The 21,271-nt window shown below is 36.0% G+C and overlaps 1 protein-coding gene across 1 annotated transcript in view; it reads right to left on the reverse strand.

Moving 5' to 3' along the window:
- Positions 1-21,271, reverse strand: part of UGGT2 (UDP-glucose glycoprotein glucosyltransferase 2) — a 71,549-nt gene that overhangs the window by 11,184 nt on the left and 39,094 nt on the right. Inside the window, exons 21-30 of the mRNA XM_065740803.1 lie at positions 20,531-20,737; positions 18,620-18,751; positions 16,813-16,940; positions 15,577-15,672; positions 14,930-15,032; positions 11,146-11,225; positions 9,622-9,811; positions 8,598-8,756; positions 7,558-7,643; positions 291-375 (exon numbers count right to left, since the gene is read on the reverse strand). Of these exons, the coding sequence (XP_065596875.1) occupies positions 291-375; positions 7,558-7,643; positions 8,598-8,756; positions 9,622-9,811; positions 11,146-11,225; positions 14,930-15,032; positions 15,577-15,672; positions 16,813-16,940; positions 18,620-18,751; positions 20,531-20,737 (1,266 nt within the window). The remainder of the gene's footprint in view (positions 1-290; positions 376-7,557; positions 7,644-8,597; positions 8,757-9,621; positions 9,812-11,145; positions 11,226-14,929; positions 15,033-15,576; positions 15,673-16,812; positions 16,941-18,619; positions 18,752-20,530; positions 20,738-21,271) is intronic.

The raw sequence follows: 21,271 nt of genomic DNA on the forward strand, positions 1-21,271 counted from the left end.
AGGAGTTTAAGGCACCAAGTTCAGACTGTACATTGCTATTAAATGCCTTAAAACTTGATGAGACAAATCCTATGTTTTGCAGACAACTATTTAACAACGTCCCACACAATTAGTATAACCCGGTTGGATCAAATTAACTATATCAATTTGCATATCCTTTCTCTATTTAATTTTACAAAATCTAAATGCTATATTCCAGTATATTTCTTCCAATTAAATATAGCCTAAGACACGTAAGCATTAGTCATATATAAAGAAATAGAGCAGACAAAAAAAAATCTTTTACATACTTGGACTTTGATTATTTTGCTTCTGAAGTTGTTTAAAACCACAATAACATCTGCCAGGTCAGCTATAGAATCTGTTCCTTCATGGCTGTGCGGGGAAAAGAAACCATGCAAAAGTACTGATGCGTCAAAGCAGGAATTATTACATGTGTTCAATTAGAGTATGAAGTTAAAGATTTCTGGTATTTATAGAAACAAAAGTTCTTCATTTGCACCTAATTATACCCTAATTTCAGACAGACTTTGAGCTTTATTCAGAGCTTGTCATTGGTTACAGTTCTAACCCTCACTTTTTAATTTAGATTTTTACATGAGATTTTATCAACCAGTGAAAAATGCAGCAATCTAGAGATGAATGTATATTATAGGATCATAGGTTCATTAGGTTGGAAAGGACCTACCAGATCATCTAGTCCAACCATCCTCCTATCACCATCCCTACCCACTGAACTACTAAATCAAATCCCTTAGCACCTCATCTAAACGCTTCTTGAACAGCACTAGGGATGGTGCCTCAACCACCTCCCTAGGCAGGCCATTCCAGTGCCTGACCACTCTTTCAAAGAAAAAAATGTTTCCTCAGGTCTAATCTAAATCTTCCCCAGCGCAACTTGTGGCCATTCCCTCTCGTCCTGTCGTTATTTATCAGGGAGAAGAGGCCCACCCCCTCCTCACCACAACCCCCCTTCAGGAAGTGGTAGAGTGCAATAAGGTCTCCTCTGAGCCTCCTCTTCTCCAGACTAAACAATCCCAGCTCCCTCAGCCGCTCCTCATAAGACTTGTGCTCCAGACCCCTCACCAGTTTTGTTGCCCTTCTCTGAACACACTCCAGGGCCTCAATAAACACAGCATTAAAATATCAACCTATATTTATAAAAAAATTGAAAATATTTAGAAATGGCTGAGAGATGGCACTAAATGTACTTTTAAAACCAATCTGTTTTAGAATTACAGAATCACAGAACTGTAGGGGGTTGGAAGGGACCTCTAGAGACCACTGAGTCCAGCCCCCTGCCAAAGCAGCTCCCTAGCCCAGGTTGCACAGGTAGGCGTCCAGGCGGGTCTGGAACGTCTCCAGAGAAGGAGACTCCACCACTTCTCTGTGCAGCTGTGCCACTGCTCTGTGAGGGAGGTCTGGGGAAAGCTTCATCACAGTGCTGAAATACCACAACTGGCAAAAATGATAGGCTTTGGCAACAGACATGGCTGTAAGGCAATAGAACCAGAGGGCCATAGAATGGCTTGGATTGGAAGAGACCTTAAAAATCATCTAGTTCCAGCCTGCTGTGGGCAGGGACGCCTCCCACGAGACCAGGTTGCCCAGGTAATGGACCACATGAACAGTTGCCCTGCTGAACATCAGTTTATAGCTATTCAGACATCTCTAAACAACTGAGTAAAAAGTATGAAAAAATGTTGCTGTCACTCTGTAATGCAGTGTAATGGCATGATTCTCAAATTTTCTATCATTTATACCTTGACAGCCCATATATTTTTCCCTCAATTCTTTCTTCCTTTTAACAGCATCATGTGCTTTCCCCTTGATACAGCTACACATGCAAGGTCTTGGTTTAAGAAAGTAATCTGCTACCCCTTTTTGTCTTTTTTCCCCGGAAAACAGAAATATCTTATCATGTTTCAGTCTGCTTCATATTATCTACCAAAAAGTGACATGGTTTTATCTACTTACACACATTCTTTATTTAAAACATTTTCCTAAAATGTGTTAATGATCATTGTTTTTCATATAGAAGATTCTTGCACAAAACATTTTTCAGAATTATCTTCCACTCTTCTAGTTTCATTTTCACACTTCTTCATATATTAACGGTCAGCCAAGAACTGTCTTTTTATCAAAGAGATATAACAGTGCTCAGCCTAAAAGTGCACAAATCTCCACTGTTAAGAGTGCAATTAAAAAGCTCTAGAATAGTAAAAGAGCCAAACACAAACTGCTGACAGCAGAAATGGCAGCAGCTGTCGAAGTCACAATTGCAGAAGTGCTTTCATTTTTGCCCTCAGTTTTTCCACAATCAGAACTTTCTCAGTTATTCACCCATTTACCTCATAAACCTCCACACTGTGAATTCTGTAGCTATCTGCAGCTCCATTCATGAAAATAGCTTTCCAAAGTCTTAAAAGCACTCTCGAAGTGTTTGGTTTGGCCATAAACTTAACGTAATCATTTTTGTCTCCCTGAATCTCTTCTGTGGACCTCCCACTACAAAATCAAAGTTGACCCTCTCACAATTGTTTCACTGAGCTCTGCACTCAGTCCAATGAGTTTCTGTCCCAGTAACATATTAGAAGCAATGAGTGTTACCATTAAGTACAGTCAGTACTGGTCTTGATCCAATTTCTCTGTATTTATAAAGAGAAAAAATAAATTATTTGCAAGTGTATTAGATGTTACCATGAGAGAAGTAAAACTGAGTTTAAAACATGCTGTAGCATGCTGAAGATGACACTTCAAAATCCTGTATTTCTCCTGAAACTCTTACTACAGTGTACAAGCCTGTGCTTCAAGTAAGTCAAACAGAGTTGAACAGGAGTGAACATGACTTATGTACAAGGAAAGAAAATACCCCACAATATCTCATAGCAAAATTCCACGTTATCAAATGGTTGTTTGAGTTCTCATAGGAGTGATACTATTTGTAGTAGTATTAACAGACTCTTTTCAGCAGTGCCCAGTGACAGAACAAGGGGTAATAGGCACAGACCAGAACATAAGAAGTTCCATACAAACATGAAGAAACACTTCACTTTGAGGGTGGCATAGCACTAAAACAAGCTGTACAAAGAGTCTGCAGTCTCCTTCTCTGAAGCCACCCAAAACCTGCCTTCCTACTAACACTCCCTACTGGGTGACCTACTGTAGGGAAGCTACTTTAGCAGTGGGGTTTGACTGGATGATCTACAGAGGTCCCTTCCAACCCCCATGGTTCTGTGATTGTGTGATTCTGTAATACTGATATCATTAGGAGAAACATCAGAGATGCTGTCACAGCCCCAAACATACTTTATCTGTTGTATTTTAATCCTATGGCTTATGATAGTTAAATGAAATAAATGTTATTATTTAGATTCCTCAACAATTTCTTTATGTAACTTACCTGGGCTCAGTTAAGATCATTTTTACTACTTCTTAAGGAAAACCTTAAATAACAACAACGAACTGCAAGTAAGGTTCCTTTGAATCAAACTAAAAAGTAGAGCGGTTTTGTTTCACTTTGCTTCATTTCCAAATTCAACTACAGCTCCCTACAGCTTTGTTGTTTTTTTGGTTTTTTTTACAACCATATCTTTCATAAACCAGTCGATATACCTTAAGAACTGAGTATTCCATTTTACAGTTTTATACATTTTTAGTTTACATTTTCACAGTTGCAGTCGATGGAGATTATGTGGACTTCATAGGATAAGTAAGCTAAGGATAAGAAAGCTTTTCTGCTTTCTCAACTGATTGATTGGTTTCTAAAATAAAATTAATTGAAAACTGCAAACAGGTAGAAGGAATTTAATATCCTGTTAACGTGTCCTCTTGTAACACTGAAAACTGACACATTAACCAAATACTCAAAACAGCAAACATGCTCATAATTTTTCTTGTTTTATAATAGCAACTGATGACTAAACGTAATATGAAACGAGGTGCTCCTGAACTTTAAGTAATAATAAATATTTTATAAGAAAAGAGACATGTTTCAACCCATAGAGAGAGAAAAAAGACAAGAACTGAAGCTAAAATTTAAGAAGTGCTGTTCCTCTTGAATGAACTGGATCTGAAGTTTCAAGAGGAAGCTCTTCTATACTTCAGACCTATGATGTGACATAAAACATGAGAAAAAGATGGTTCTTCCAAGGAATACTTGAAATTATGGCTAACGTACATTCCGCATATGAATACTGACCAGGGGAATTTCAGTTCTGTGATTAAAGAATCACAGTATTGCAGGACCACATTTATCAGATCCCCTCTCATTCTCTTCCCCAGACTGAACAGACCCAGGTCTCTCAGCCTTTCCTCATACAGGAGATGGTCCAGGCCCATAATCACCCTAGTGGCCTGGCGCTGGACCTCCCCTAGGAGATCCCTGTCTTTTTGAATTGGGAAGCCCAGAACTGGACATTGTTGTCTAAATGTGGCCTCACCAGAGCAGAGTAGAGGGGGAGGACCACCTCCTTTGACCTGCTGGCCACATTCTTTTTAACATACCCCAGTTAATACAGGTGGTATCTAAATGCTGGTTACTGAAGTAAAACATGACTTCTCCTACACAGGGCTTTCTTCCAAGGGAGAAAATGTGGTGCAGTCAAGACAGAGCCAGGTTAGAGAAATGAAGAGTGCCTTTAAGTCCCAAGGTTAGGGTGTAACCACAGTGATTTTTAGATGACTGAGAACCACTTGGAGTGAACTAAAGAAGAAAGTCTACAGATGAAATGATCCTGTAAGAAGAGATGCCTCCCACTAATAACCCCATGTACAGAGGCACACTGAGAAATTATGATAGAGAAACTGATAGCAACTGATAGCAATTGATTGTAATCACTAACAGCAAGTGCTCCAGCTAGTTCAGACTCTTGGAGAGCTAGCAATGCTCCACAGAACATGTACTTAGAACAATACAGTAACTTTGGTGAGCTTCACCTGTGTACCTGGAAAGATCGTGGAACTGATCCTCATGGAAGCTGTGTTAAAGCACATGCATGACACAGAGGTGACTGGAGACCTACTGTCACATACCTGGACTTCTGTAAAGCCTCAGACAAACTTTCACACAACATCCTCATCCAAAGAGAGAGATCGATTTTAAACGTGCTCTATTAGGTGGATGAAGAATCAGCCAAATGGCTGTAGCCAGAGGATTGGGGTCAATGGCTTTATGTCCAGGTAAAGGCTGGTAATGGCATCTCCCAGAGACCTGTCTTGGGATTGGTGCTCTTCAATATCTTTACCAATGACACAGACAACGGGTTTGAACGCGCCCTCTGTGAGTTTGCATTTGAGTGCAAAACGAGTGGTGCAGCTGATATAACAGAAGGAAGGGATGCCATTCACAGGGACCTGGACGGGTTTGAGAAGTGGACCCAAGTGAACCTATGAAGTTCAACAAGGCCAAGCACAAGCTGCTGCAACTTGGATCAGGGCAATCCCATACTCAAGTTCAAACTGGGAGAGAAACATATTGAGAACAGCTCTGTGTGCAAGGACTTGGGGGCTCTGGTGTGGACAAAAAGCTGGACATGAGTATGGACATGATAAAAAGCTGGTATGTGAGAGCACAGAGCTACTCTTGTAGCCCAGAATGCCAATTGTACATTGGGCTGCATCAAAAGAGGGGGGGCCAGCAGGGAGAGGAAGGTGACTGTTCCCACTCTGCTCTGCCCTCATGAGTCCCCATCTAATAATACTGCATCCAGGTCTGGAATCCTCAGAATAAAAAAGGCATGCACCAGCTCACACAGGTCCAGAGGATGCCACAAAGATGATTACAGAGGGCTGGAGCACATCTATGACTATGAACACAGGCTGAGGGAGCTGCGCTTGCTCAGCCTGGAGAAGAGAAGATTTGGGGGAGACCTCACTGTGGTCTTCCAGTACTTAAAGGGGCCTTATAAACAGGAGGGAGATTGACTTTGTACACAGGCAGATAGTAATAGGACACTGGAAAATGTGTTAAAACTGACAGAAGGGAGATTTAGATTAGATACTAGGACTTTTTCTTACTCAAAGAGTAATGAAACTAGCAGTACTAATTTCCTAATGCAATTCAGTGGGAAACTGCTGCTCAAGGAAAACAATAAAGAAGACTAACAATAAGTAAGGAGTAATAGTTCTACATTAGCTATTAATTCTCAGGAAAGAGGTCTTAGAGACTGCAAATTTCTAAGAATATCAGCTCAATATTGCTAGATCCTAATATTGCTCAGAATCTAGCAATATTAAAAATGGAGACAGGGTGTTACTGTTTCATAGCAAATGAACCAGAATGGAATGCTACTGCACAATAAGTCAGCCTTTACTTAAGTCTACACAACTGAAAATGATAGGGCAGAATTAGAGAAGACAAACACAAAAGCAAAAAAGAAGACAGAAATATATGGAAATCGTCTGCATGAGGAAGGACTACACAGAATTTTCAACTCAGAAACGAGAAAAACAAAGGAAGAAGAAAGGCTGATTATACTCTGAATGTAAATCTGTCTATGTTTATTACAAAGAAATACTTTTATTTATGTAGGTTATATTCACAACAAAGCTGCAGAGTAAATTAGTTGTCTTCTTAATAAAGCATGCCTTTTAAACAATATTTTGAAAAGTATGCCTCCGTAAATATTTAATATTTCTGTTTTATTGCTTTCTTTCAACTGAGGAAACAAAAGTGATTTTATATTTTAAATCACAATCTAGCACGATATAAATAGATGTCTAATCAGATTGGAGTGCTTACTGAACAAAACAAGAAGAATCAAATACTAAAGCAATACTGAAAAAGATCAATGTCTAAAACAAAGTATATCATCTCAGTAACTATTTCAGAAGCACAAGAAGCAGATGGTACAAAACTACCACCACAGAACAAGCAGTCTGAAATGAAACTATAAACATTCAATAGATATCTCTATTCAGAGCTAGACCTTGATTAAATTATCAGCCTCAGAGTCAGGGACAAAATTTCATAGATAAATCTCATTCATCAACTTCCAAAAATGTGGATTCCGGACAGCAGTAAAATGTGATTAAATTATTCAGAATATGAAAGATACAAACCAATCTATTGCATGCAGTTTGCTCCATTTCTCTACTTACACGTGCAATTCTGGATCATCCTTAAAGGAGTGACATGAAACTGCTCTTTTTTGTGCTGCTTAGCCATACGGATGATATATACAAAAAATTATAGGCAGTGAGCTTTATTATTTATATATATATTATATATATTTATAATATTATAGTACTATTTTATATTAGCATATATTATAGTAATATATATATTATATATTATTATATATATATATTATATAATATAAATTATATATATATATATATATATATATAAAATCTTCCAGAAAAGGAAGATTCTCAAAGTTAGTTTTACTTACACTACCAGAAAATAAGCTTTTTGTTATACACTTAAAATCATGGTTCTTGTTCTACTTTCTCACACTATTTTTGCTAATTTTTCTTCAACGATGTCTTCAAAATACATTGTACTTTAACTGAATCATTTATAAGTACATCTCCTAAGCATAGATTAACACTTACGAAGAAATTCGGTAAATGTCCTCAGATCTTCCTTTACGCAATCTCAGTGTCCAGGCACCTGGATTTGCTTTCAGCTGAAAATACCCCTAAGAAAAAAGACACGTGACTGTTCTGTCATTATTTCATAATCAGCTATATACACATGCGAACATCAGTTAACCAAAATTTGGTGCTGGAGTCAAAGTTAGTATCCAGTCATTACATACTGCCATATTAATCCTGAAGGTAACATGGCAGAGATGCGTCTATGTATCACCTTTCCTGCATATCCGTATTAACGTCTCTCAGTGTATCATTTTTTTTCTAGCTAAATTTGAGATGTATATAAAATCTCCATCCAAAATAATAAGTAACTGAGCAGTAAAAAAGTACATTATCAAACTCACCCTAAATCAAAAAGCTTCTTTGAAATTAAATAGTTTTCTCTGTAATAACTCTCAAGTAAATGCAGCTCTTTCGACAGTTTAGGAACTCCTCACACAGCTGGAAGTTTCACCATACAGAACACCTTCTACTACTGAGGAAGTATTCAGTACCAGTGTTAAAGACTCAAAGTTTATTAAGCATTTTATTCCTTGTGATGCAATTTTCACAGAGAGCACAGAATAGCAGACAGATAACAGATCTTATTCATCAAAAGTAATTTTTCCCTTTCAAACTAGGCCAGACAAAATACATTTTCTCACTTCAAAAATTACAAGATCTCCTGCTCTACAGACTGCTGCCAACAGAATTACTCCATATGACATCATCTACTTCCTACCACAAATTAAGGCAATGAGACTCCTACTTTAGACATTTCAGATAAGGGTCTGAAATGAGGAGAATTCCAAATCTGGAATCTGGGCAAGTAAGAGATGCTTATCTTTTGTAGATGGTCTCAACTCCAGGATACTGCTATTTTGAACGCTTCTAATTTTGCAATACAGAGAAATAGATTTAAAGAAAAAGAATCCCATACAGATTAAAGAAGAAGAATCTCAAAGAATTCTCACGAAGAGTGTGCAGCTGTAATGACTGTTTTTGTAATGAATACTTACCAAGTTGGCCATCACAATAGTATCAACCATGACAGGATTATTCTTCGTGCCCAGAGTGAACTGTAGCCCACGAGGAGGTTGTCCAGTTGACACATCAAAGCAATGTCCTTCAAGCAATATGTATTCCAGTTCATATTCTGTTACAACAGTTTCTTTTATCTGTGGGAGGAACATCTTATTACTAACTTACATCATTTAACTATGTGGGAAAAAGAGCATACTACAAGGACAAACATGATGTATGAGATCTACCTCATACACCTTCAACTGTCAAAACCAAAAGAATGCTCTTCCAGGGGGAAATTCTCAAGTTCAAAATAGTTATCCAAGACAAAGAAGAAAAATCGCTCCCTTGAGGATCCTTCCCTCCACTATTAAAGAAGCTGAGCTTTGGTAAGGCAATCCCCAGTCTTACCTTTATCATTTTTATCATTTTATCCAGCTTTAGTGGATCAAACACCTTCAACATTTTACATAAGAATTATGAACAAAACAAATTTAGTTATTTTGAAAGTGAGGATTAACAATGTAATTTAATAAAATCTGAACTAAAAAAGAATAAAATATGTTTAAATATATATTTTAACCTATATTAATAAACACCAATGTAGTTAAACTTATTTGAAGATATAGACGTGATAATTCTATTACTCCTAGAGATGTATAAAAAAAGTGAAGAGAAATATAAAACTAGCAAATAGAAATGTTTAAATGGTATATTTTTATCTCAAAAAAAGAATACTTCTGCAAACAAAGCTCAACACAGCAGGACAGACAGACAAATTTTACTTGTATTCTGCTATTTTTTTTTTTAAATTAATCACTGTCTTTAAGTACCTGTTTTTGTGGGGTTTTTGTTTAAATGTGGCAAAAAAAAAAAAAAAGACAAAAAAGTGTAATATTGACCAAATTATCAACTACCACAGAAAGCTTTTCTGGAAAACAGAAAAATCACATGAGATTTTCTTTTCTCGAGGTGGAAAGTCTGGTACAAATTCTGTAATGTTTACAAACTCTTACTTACATCCTGCAAATGAATGTTATCAAGATCACAGGAACTGTTCACTGCTTCAACCAACCAACTTTCAGGAGTGATCATGTTTAAAGTCAAAAGGGGTGATTCTGGCAATTCTAGGAATTTTGCCACAGGTTCAGAAGGAAGGTGTTTGTTGATCCCATACATTATTTCTGGTTCCAGAACAAAACGATAGAAGCTGTTGAAAAAGAAGTGTTCAACCATGTTTACTCAAGTATGAAGTCTGAATTGCAAGCACAAAATTCTTTTAAAATACATTATAGTACAGGCAACATATACCAGCAGTTTCAGACACTAGGAGCAGAGAGCAGAAGGAAAGAAAGGTCTCTGTGTTCCTTTTCAACTCTTACTTGTACTCTCCAGGGAGGACTTTCTTGGAACAATAGAATAACAGTTATTTCCTTCCTCTACAAATATCCAAGAAAACGAGATGATCAGAACTGAGGAAGAAGAGCACTGAAGACGGAGGGAGTGAGAGTAGCAAGCAATTAGTACTTCATATGGTAAAACAAACAAACAAACCTCTGAAAGGTAAAGAAGTAGAAGGCATGTAACCAAGAAGAAAGCAATTTTCCCACATAGTACTTGGACTAAGGTGTATATGGACGCATTCTGTATTGCTATAAGAAAAATATGATCCATCCTCAGGGCAGGTTCCAGAACACCCCTTCCTCTCACTTTCCCAAGTATGAAAACCAGGATAGCGTGACTAGCTTTATAGCTGATCGTGACAACATTCAGATAAGACACTCAGAAGACTGATGATGTAGTTGCTTTCTTGCGATGCAAGAGGCGTGAGACCATTTTTTCTCAAACTAGAAACTAAGGCCTTCTGTTTCATGGGCAACCAATTAATTCTCTAGGCTACCAGCTAAAGGGCAGGCACCATCATCAGTGCCCTCCCATAACACCATTACAGGTAAAATTTCTGATAAATGAATAGCATTGTTCAAACATGGCTCTTAGAGGGAAAGGAATCCTCTCCAGAAAGTTCACTTCAGTGTAAATGTCTGCAATTGAATTAGTGAGCTCTAAACAGAATTAGTGGTCTTTATAGCCAGTTAAGAGAAAATTCAATTTACAGCTTTCAGTATTCTAAATGACTTAAAAACGATATCTCAAATATGAACCATACACTTATTCAGATGAATTTCATTATTAAATCAAGAGTACTGAATTTGAAGAATTCATTATCCAGTCAGTGGATTGAATTCAAGTTAGGCAGACAATCCTGTTCTGTGAGTTTCTACAGGTATGCAGGAGTCTCCACTGATTCCTATAGGAACTGCTTCTGAGAGGTATATTTGACGGCCTAGATCACTCCTCTGTAATACAACGTTGATTTTTTTTTTCTAGACAACTAAAGCAACAAAAGAAACCACAAACTTAACCACCGTTTCCTTTTCTAATGGAATATGTTCTTGTAAGGTGCTTATTATTATTATTATTACTATTTTTTTTAGCAAACCAACTGAGATCACAGTCTTGTAAGAAAAGCTATAAACTACTCACCTCTTCAGTGGCACTTCTGACAGCTTAGATCTGCAGCTCAAAAACAACCTGAGTTTCACATTGACAATGTCTTTCAGTACCTACAGAAAAAAAATAATCTGTGTAAAATCAGGTACTAAATCATCCAAAATTACCATTACAGCATATCCTTGCTTCTGAAACTTCAGTAGAAATCTCAAAAATTGTAAAGTTCTAAATATATCTGCATATTAAGGAATGTTGTCATTAATTCCAAATAAAGATTTGAGTATTTCTAAAAGTGAGTGATTTAGCACACAATATTCTTGACAGTCAAATTAGTAATTTGGAGTCATAGACTCACGGAACACCCCAAGTTGGAAGGGATCCACAAGGATCATCGAGTCCAACTCCTGGCGTATTTTCAGCAATATTGATTTTTTGGAGCTATACTGAAAGTGCTCTTTTTAGGAAATTCTACAATATAGTGAATTTCTGAAAACTATTTTAATATAGCCAGCAATTGATAAATTGTGCGTTTAAACTATTCCAGCAACTTCAAAACATTCAACTTATTTAAAGCTTTTCTACTTTTCTAGTTTATTCATCTGTTCATTACTGATTTTCTGGATGCTGTTATATAGGGGCTATGAGAACAGAGCAAGATTTCGTTCTTATTTCTGTGAACAACCTATTTTGTCTAAAATTAACATAGAATTTACTTTTGTTTAAGTGCTTTTAAAAACCTTTCACAGATACCTTCATTTACGTATTTCTGATTAAAGTGCTTATTTGAAAGTATAAAGCAGTTGTGTCTGCCTTTATGGATATTATTAGAAAAGTAAATAAGATATTAAAGCTAAGTTAAAATACTGATACCACTAAGGCTAACATTACTATAATGGTAAGTAAATTGGGAACAAAGCTAGACAATGGCTTCCTTAAATCTCTCTTTTATTAAAAGTAATATTTTTCTTTCTTTAGTTCAGCCCATAGCTATGCATACTTTACTACAGCGATACAATTTTACATAGACCAAACACTGCTCACAGTTTGTCATCCTCATCCTTTGTGTCACCTGAATACCGTCACTGAAAAACTACTGAGCAAAAACTAAAGCCCAAGAAACAGCATAAGGGTGAGAACAGAAGAAACAAGAGAAGAGACCCTAAACAGCACTTGAGGAACAATTTCAGAGTAAAATAAGGTTTAAGATTTATTATAAATATTGTCTTAATGTGTACTTTTAAATATATAAATACAGAATGTTAAGAAATAAAGTAGCAAGTACTGAGGAAAATTTTTGTGCAGACAGTGAACAAGGGAAAATCGGAAATCCTTTTTTATGGCAAGGTATTGAAAGAGTTCAGTCTGTTTATCTAAATTAAGTAACTGCAAAGAGGAGCCTAGGAATTTCTTTCCAGGGAATATTTCTTATTGTAACAAATGGCCAAGTTATTTCAGTTTACACGTCTCAAAAACGATTTAAGCCCAAGTTTTATTTAGTGCGTGAAGTCACTTTGCCAAATGCTTACAACCAGTTATTACCATAACTCATCTGAGAAGCATTAACTCACTAAGCCACAATTACTCAACTGATCACTTGCAACAGTGTATGAACTTTACCTTAATATGAAGCATCTATACAAAAAAAAAATTCTTAAAGCATAATCTTCAGTAGGACTGATGAAATGATCAGAAGATGAATACATAAAGCATGGAGCTAAATTACAGTCTGCAGTTCCGAGTTTAACAGTCAGGTTTACTAACCACTGGAAAAACTCAGTAAGGACTAGGATCTGTAACTTCATCACTTGGCAAAGTAATGATTTCATTATTTAAATTGGGATTAGATTGAAAAAATGATTTACACTTCAAATGCTAACTGATTATAAGAAAGTCCTTTGACCCTGTGTGATAACAGGAAATCAGATCAGATTATCAAAGGGGCTCCCTTCAGAGACTTCTCCTTAATTCTGAGACAAATGAGGAAAGGAAGAAGGTAAAAGATAACTGATTGGAAAAAAAGAAAAAAGTGGATTTTTTTCCCCTCACTTTACTGACGTTGTCTTCTTCAGCAACTATAATTACTGGAAGACAAAAAGAGTAGTAGGATCCTAACAGTTCATACTGCTGAAGCCAAGTAGTTAGGCTACGGGACAGTTCAGTGGCACCACATCTATTTTTCCAGATGCTTTTGGTGAACCTTGACAAAAACGAACCATTTTGTATTCATTTTTAGAAGAAAAAATTGCTACTTTTTTCCCCGTCTTTGAGACCACTTTCATAAATTAGAGCCAGTTAACTCTTCCATGTATTCTGCTCAGAACTGATGCAGTCTGACCCTGGTAAAGCTAAGTCTGGTATTTAAAAAAGTCTGCTGTGACTGTCTGGAAATATTTGATGCTGAAATGTACGATTAAACTTTTTGAAAAAGGCAAAACACTGTTTGTATGGGAAATTCTACCTGTCTCTCTTTGGAGGGGACAAACAGCAGTTCTTAAGATATAATTCACTGAATAGTAACACAGTAAAAGAAACAAACAAACATCTTGATTAAATTTTTTCTGATTTGTTTAGCCTCAATAGAATTGTATTATACTCTCTGACAGGTTGGCTTCCTCAATAAGACAACAGCTCCTATGAACCAAGTAGCAACTATAATAGCTGCAAAGCTTGGTACACCATGAGGTCATCTGCTTAGACAAGCATTAAGGGAGATCCTGCTCATTAGGGAACCTGCTGAGAATATGAGAAATGGAGGCTTTTGATTCAGGTTATGAGGACCTTCAAGCAACTTACCATACAACAAACTTCTGCCTGAATGGAAAGAGTTTCCAGTCAATTACAAACCAAAACATTTTAATTTGGTAGTATCAACATTTTAACTGAGAATGATGAAATGAAAGATCTGATTCTAGAGAAAAGCTAGTATTTCAGGAGTCTTGAAACAAACAGAAGTATTGTAACATCAGAATTTTCACAAAATTTTAAAATGTTGTAGTTTGCTTCATTATTAAGTATGGAGAGTGACTCTTAAGTCTCTACATTCTATACAAAATGCACAATAAGGTATGAAAATGGGAGCGAAAAAGTAATCTAAGAATTTATGAAACCTTCTCAATTATTGCACCGAAAAAAAAGATAAAATAGGACACAGCAAAAATTAAGTTATAGTCTTCAGAACTCTAACGGACTATAAAGTGAAGACAAATTTACATTTTTATGGAAAACTATAAAGGAACTGAGGTAGAGTGATATTCTGCAGCTAAAGAAAGAAGAAAATCATTTTAGGAGATATGTTTTTAGGACAGTCTTTCTTTGTATGATCAATAGCTACACACAATGGAAGAGTTTTAAATATACCTGGTAGCATTAATCAACTGAGAAATACTCTTCCCAGAGCTGAAAGGTTTATAGTCTAATCTTCTTATGATGACATTACAGGTCAGATTTAGACCACCTCATTTAGGTACCTTGGAAAACTAAGGTGATTTGGTTTAATGGCAAAAAGTATATGTCTCTTAAGAATTTGAAATGGGAGAACCTTTCCCTCTATGTAACACAGATTATTTCCTCCTTCTATTCACTGTAAAGAACATTTATGGACTCACTTCTTAAGGGGACTGGTTCATGGGATATTGGAATTTTAATTACAAATAAAGTACAAGGATAACTAGAACATTCCTGACCTTTCAGTATGAATTTAAATTACCTAACAGATACTTGAAAATATCTAAATTCTGCTTGCCACTTCACTACACTGTACGTGAAAGTACGAAGTACAAATTAAACTGCAAAGTAAAAGAAATGACCACCATCTTACAATCAATAAATGAGCCATCTTCTGTGCCTCTCTTGTCAATGGATCAACAATAGCAATAACATCATAGAATGGTTCATTCTCTTGAGGTTCAATTTTTACTACACTGTTAAAAAAAATAACAAATAAGTGAATTGACTTCTTGGGTCAAGCTAAGAACAGGAAATAAGAGTGACACTGCTAATCCACACATTTTTATGTAAGCATAAGCACGTACTTATTAGCCACACCAATGGTAATCAGAACAAACTGAATAGACTGTACTGGAACTTTCCACATAAATGAAGAATAGTGGGTGCTTATTGTCTTCTGATCTGTGAAGTTAATTCTAACATCCTGGTAAATGCAAAGTATGCACTCTAATCTTTCTAACTCCAGATCAGCGCTTCTATTCACACAGATTTTAAGCACCCTTCGATACAGGTTAAGGCTGGAAAACCATTAGGTATTGCTAACTTATCTAGTAAAACACAGCTAAAAATGTATGACGCTAGGACAGATGAACAGCTTGTTCATATAGCCACACAATCAGTCATTTTTAATACAGACACGCTTATTTCAAGTTTCTAAAGGTGTAACGCAATCATCAGTACATTCTAATTTTAATAAGGAAATACCTGAAGTGCACTATCATGACAGACAGAACTCACCTGTGCTGTTCTCTAAGTAATTTAGCATCTTGTCTCATCTCTGTTTTGGGCAAAGACGACAGTAGCGCATCTATTTTCATAATCAAATCACTGCCACTGTATTAAATAAGGTACATAAATAAGGTACACACAGTTTGCAAAGATTTTCATCAGAAAAGGAGTAAAACATGTGGATTTCAGTGCATGTCAGCCCACGTAAGGCTTATTAAAATGAAGCAAGATACAATTAGCAGAATTGACATCCAGGTCCACAAGTTCCGTAGTATAATCTACTGATACCAACAGCTCTTTATTCCTTATTTTATTTTATTTTATTTTCTCTATGACAACATTGAGGAACAGACATAATTGAAGACAATTTCCAGTTTACTTCGCCAGATCTTTTGAATTTTTTTTTGCATTTCTTACTCAAATTTCTGTAGAAATCTCAGTAGTTCTATTACAGCATCACCGAACATTTAATCACAACTGATCAAATGTTTTGCCCTTCACTACTTATCTCCTTGATAATTCTACCTCTTCTTGATTTAGTTTTTTTGTGGTACTTATTTTCTTAGTGGTGCCAGTGCTTCTAAGTGGCAAAAATGACATTCAGACACAATAATGCAATACATATTTCTCCACAGTCATCATGTAAAAATAATGTGATTTTTCTTTCTTCTTTGAACACAAATCAATGTTTAGATTAGAAGCTGGCAAAAGTCAACTTTGTACTTGGATCAACCAACAGATGTGTGAATAGTGCCTAGCAAGGCACTGTCCATACCTCTACAGGATCCTTTTCTAACGATTTCCAAAGACAATGCACTTTCTTTCTTCAGATATCAATATTAATATACTTCTATCTTTTTAAGGTTAACTGGATTTTATCAAACTTTTTATTATTCATTATAATTATCTTTAAGTGACCAAAAAGTAGTAGGACTTGTCTACAGGAAAAGGTTTAGAAGGAAAATGATAAAAAGGAAATGAAGGACCATTAAAATTGTCTCCATGAAAGTATTTGGATGCTAAGTGGACATAAATATAAATATAATACAGCAAACACTTTGACTAATTGCAGACACAGTATATAAACAAGTATATACTATGAAAAGTACTACTGGTATATATTTGAATTTTGAATATTTGTTCATATTCCACATGCAGAAGGATTATACATTTGTTAATACCAATAAACAAAGCACTTTATTGTACATTTGGACAATAAACCTTCAAAATCCAAAATAATTTTACCTTTTAGTATTGACTCCCATCTCTTTGACAACTGCTTTAATCTTCTCTGCTGAGGTACTGTATGTTATTCTTTCTAACAAATTGAAGTCTTCTGTCTGGAATTCATTTTCATCTAAAGGACCCAGTATCTTGAAGAAAAAATGATGCTACTAAGCACAGGATCTCCTAATACTGTTTTTTTTTCTTTAAGCAAAAATATATTAACATTTTAATTGAACACAAAATATTCAATGTGCAACTTCCCACAGCCCTATATACATCAATATTATTATTATCTACATAGTCCTAGACTGTATAGTAGCTATACAGAATTAGGTTTTTACAGTTATGTAATTGCAGCTAATTATCAGTCACAAAGAAGACATCCATGATATTTCTCATGACACAAAATGTGTCCTCCTATGTAAAGGAGTACACTATTCAGAAATCATAAATCTGAGTTTAAGAGAAGGCTTCGTGATGTTCATTGTTTTGACTGAAATTCAAACAACTGTCTTCCTAACACACTCTTCAGTTGTTTAACTCTGTGAACACAGTTTTAACTTCCCAAAACTTCTCAAAGAATGGCTAAAAAGGAATATAAGAGCAAAGTGCAAAGAATGCAAGATACTGGAGACTAGGAACAGAATCAGTAGGGCTTTTTTTGGTGTGTAAAGTAAAAGAAAGTGCCTTGAAGTGCAAAAAAGACAAACGAAAAAACCCCACAATCTCAGTGATGTGATAGCAAGGATACAAATGAAGGATATCCCATGTCTATTTAACAAGTATTCTTCTGAAGTGCTTTTTAAAGTGACACAATTCCAGATAGACTAATATATATTATCAAATTTATCTGAGTATTTGCAAGCAAAGTATTTCCTCAACATTTAAAATAAGACATTAGTTCAGCATTTTTAGGCAAGGAAATCAGTAAGCCTTTTTTTATAAACTAACACTGCATATTTATTTCATGGCTTTTTTTATTAACACAGAAAAGTCAATATAATTCTTTTGCACTTCAGCAACAAAAATACTTTCATTGGTTTCATTAATGGTATTTCAAGTGATATCTCAATCCATTTAGGATGTACAAGAGTAGATAAGCACACAAATTAAAGTTCCCAGTAATGAGATACCAGCGTATCGTTTTTTTTCCCTAATGGTAGAGTAATAAATAGAAAAGCCCTAACTTAAAGAGCGATTTATACAAAATTATATTCTTACTGCAGGATATTGACTGCCACTAGCAAAAACTATTGAAGCCAATATTGTATTTTCAATCATAATCTATAGCCAAACTGCAGTAAGGGCTATTGATTACAGAATACACATACTAAAAATTTGAAAACCAAAAGTATTATGCTTTTATTTGAACATTAAGACTATAGAACAATGTAATGCTTACAAACAACTTTTCTCTTTCCCAAAACAGAAGAGTTTGAAAATACTACTCTAGTCGATGTAACTTTATTTTGATCATAATTTTTTCCTAAACCAATTGTGTGAAATACAAGTAACATAAGGATCAATATTTATTTCTATGCATCATCAGTAACACATCAAACCTACTTGGAGAATTTTGTCATTTATTTAATCAGGTTTCCTTAAAATAGGTGTGGGAATGACATAAGTACACAGTACCATCAATGGGATGAAACTAATAATTCGGGAAGAATGCAAATAAGAAATAAAACAAGGCAAATATTCATAACATCAGGCTGAAAAAGTGTGATATTAACACCATGCATTTTCTTTAGTTGGAAACATAAATAAACCACAAAATAAACCACAAAAAAAAAAATCTGAGAGATGACAATTTTTTTCTTACCCTGCCATTGCTCACAACAGCCATTTGCCCAGGAAGCAGCTTAAGAACCTCCTGACAGAACATCTGGTGAGTTTTAATTATATCCAATCCTAAAGTGTTGTACTTCTTCTCAAAAGCATCATCATTCATTCCCTAAAGCAAAAGTGAAGTACAGGACTGTGAAATGATTCAGCAAAACTAAATTACTTAACAGCTGAAATAAGCAAAGAAATCTTCAAGTTATGTGGCAATTGAAAATCAAAACCAAAGAACCACCTCAGCTTCACTGTAAGCATATTTTACTGGCACAGAGCCACAGTCTCCCAACTGGTTTGTGTGCAGATTTTACCCTTGGGCAACTGTTAAAAACCATGAGAGGAAAGCTGAGCCCAAGTTAAACACTATTTCTAAGATCCAGCACACAGCTGCATGAAAAATAACACTCTTTATTAACTCTTGAACTGTATTCTCATCTTCAGGTAAAAAGTATAAAGAGCATTACTCTAAAAACTAACAACTACTTTAACATGCTCATTTGATAAAGCTTAAACATGTCTGGGGGCAGCCAAAAACATCCAGTAACACAAATAACAAACCAAGGTGGAAAAAAAATGCTGGAACTGTGCTGTGATTACAAGGACACTGCACATCATCTCCCAAAATTATCCTGCTATATTAAACTGCATTAATGCACAGTTTCTCGATAGAAACGAGCAGACTCATTCAAATAATAAGCTAAGTACAGGCCTCCAACTGGACTGCACCACCAATCACAACCCTCCCAGCTCTGACAGTCAGCCAGTTCTCAAGCCATCTCACTGCTCACTCATCTATTCCACACCTCCTCAAATTGTTACAAGGATGCTATGGGAGACAGTGTTAAATGCCTTGTTGAAATCAAGGTAGACTACATCTACTGCTCTCTCCTCATCCACCCAGCCAGTAATGGCATCATAGAAGGCCACCAGGTTGGTTGAGTACGACCTCCCCCTGGTGAACCCTTGCTGACTACCCCTGATAACTCTTTTCCTCCAGCTGCCTGGAGACAGCACCCAGAACAAACTATTTCATCACCTTTCCAGGGGCAGAGGTGAGGCTGACTGGCCTGTAGTTCCCCGGATCCTCCTTCTTGCCCTTTTTGAAGACAGGAGTAACATTGGTATCCTCCAATCACCAAGCACCTCTTCCACTCTCCAGAATCTCTCAAAGATGACAGGGAGCAGTTCAGCAATCACCTCTGACAACTCCCTCAGCCCACAGGGATGCATCCCATCAGGGACCATGGATTTATGTACACTGATGCTACCTAGATGCTCTTGGACCATCTCCTGCCTCACCAACGGGGAGCCTTCCATTCCCCAGACCCTCTCACTTAACCCCGCAGTCCAGGAGTCCTGAGGGGGAGTTCCCACAATGAAGACAGAAGCAAAGAAGGCGTTCAGTATCTCCATCTGCTCTGCATCCCCCGTTATCAGAGCACCCACCTCATTTAGCAGGAGACCCATGTTTTCCCTAGTCTTACTGTCGACATACTTAAAAAAAGCCTTTTTCATATAAATGCACCAAGAAGTGTTGACCAACATATACCATCCTCATTAACCTCAGCTGTTTCAGTCTGCACATGTTACACTTGACTGCAACAGCAAGGTAAAAATAGCTAGTTCTGAACCCTTAATTCTTGGTAACACTAAAACAAACTTTAATGAAGAGCAAGCTTTGAAATAGTGATGAAAAATAAACTACTTTAGTCTCAGTAATCCAGTATTGCTTCCATATTTTTCAGTACTCTCATATTTTCTTTCTTTACCTTAGAGAAATGCTGGCCCCAAAACTGAGGCTTAACACTTACATTTTACAATGTAAACTGCATACCTTTACAAGAAAAAACATTTGAAATGAAAAAGAAAGTATTCCACTTCAGTTTGCACTTACTGGGAGGAGGATTTTAACAATTTTAGTTCCAGCAGCAAGGGATTTTGCTGTCTCTTCCTTAGTGAGTTTATTTAGGAAACTTCTTAAGCTTTTGTTGCTTTGTGTTAGAAAAGCTGTCAAAATTCCTCTTGCAATGACTGTGTTATCTTCCTTTATTTTTGATGAAGGGTTGTTCAAAATCCCAATTCGTATATGACTGCTTGTTTTCTGCAATGAAAAACAGAATAATGCACAGTTTTACAGTTCCATCTGCTGTTACTAAATGCATGCATATTTACTGTAACTGTGAAATGCCCATTAGTATTTAAATTTTTGGAGCAATTTGTCTTTAGAAAATATATGGGGGCACCTAATTGAGAACTTCAACTACCAGAAAAAATGCTATTAATAAGGATTTACCTACTCCATAACACATTTTAAGTAGAAGATTTTTTTCTGGTAGAACAATTACCTTCAAGCATTCAGCAGAGAACAAATAAACAAATGTTCATTTACAGACTTCAGGATTGGTATTGTAGATGTGCTTTTTAATTTATTTTTTTCCAAAAAAATATCAAACTGAGCACAAAATAGGTACAAGATAATTTATCCACTTATCACCTTGCCCTTAATCAGCAGGAATCTCTTGCTCTTGCTAAAATAATTGATGACACTTAAATCTTAGTATGAGAGACTAATGACCCTAGATAGGACCAAACAGCGTCACTAACTGAAGAACAGGGAAACAGACTCCATTGTAAT

Source organism: Cyrtonyx montezumae, unplaced genomic scaffold (assembly GCF_038088225.1).
Source record: "Cyrtonyx montezumae isolate F1298 unplaced genomic scaffold, pur_monq_1.0 scaffold_3, whole genome shotgun sequence".
NCBI classification, from domain to species: domain Eukaryota; kingdom Metazoa; phylum Chordata; class Aves; order Galliformes; family Odontophoridae; genus Cyrtonyx; species Cyrtonyx montezumae.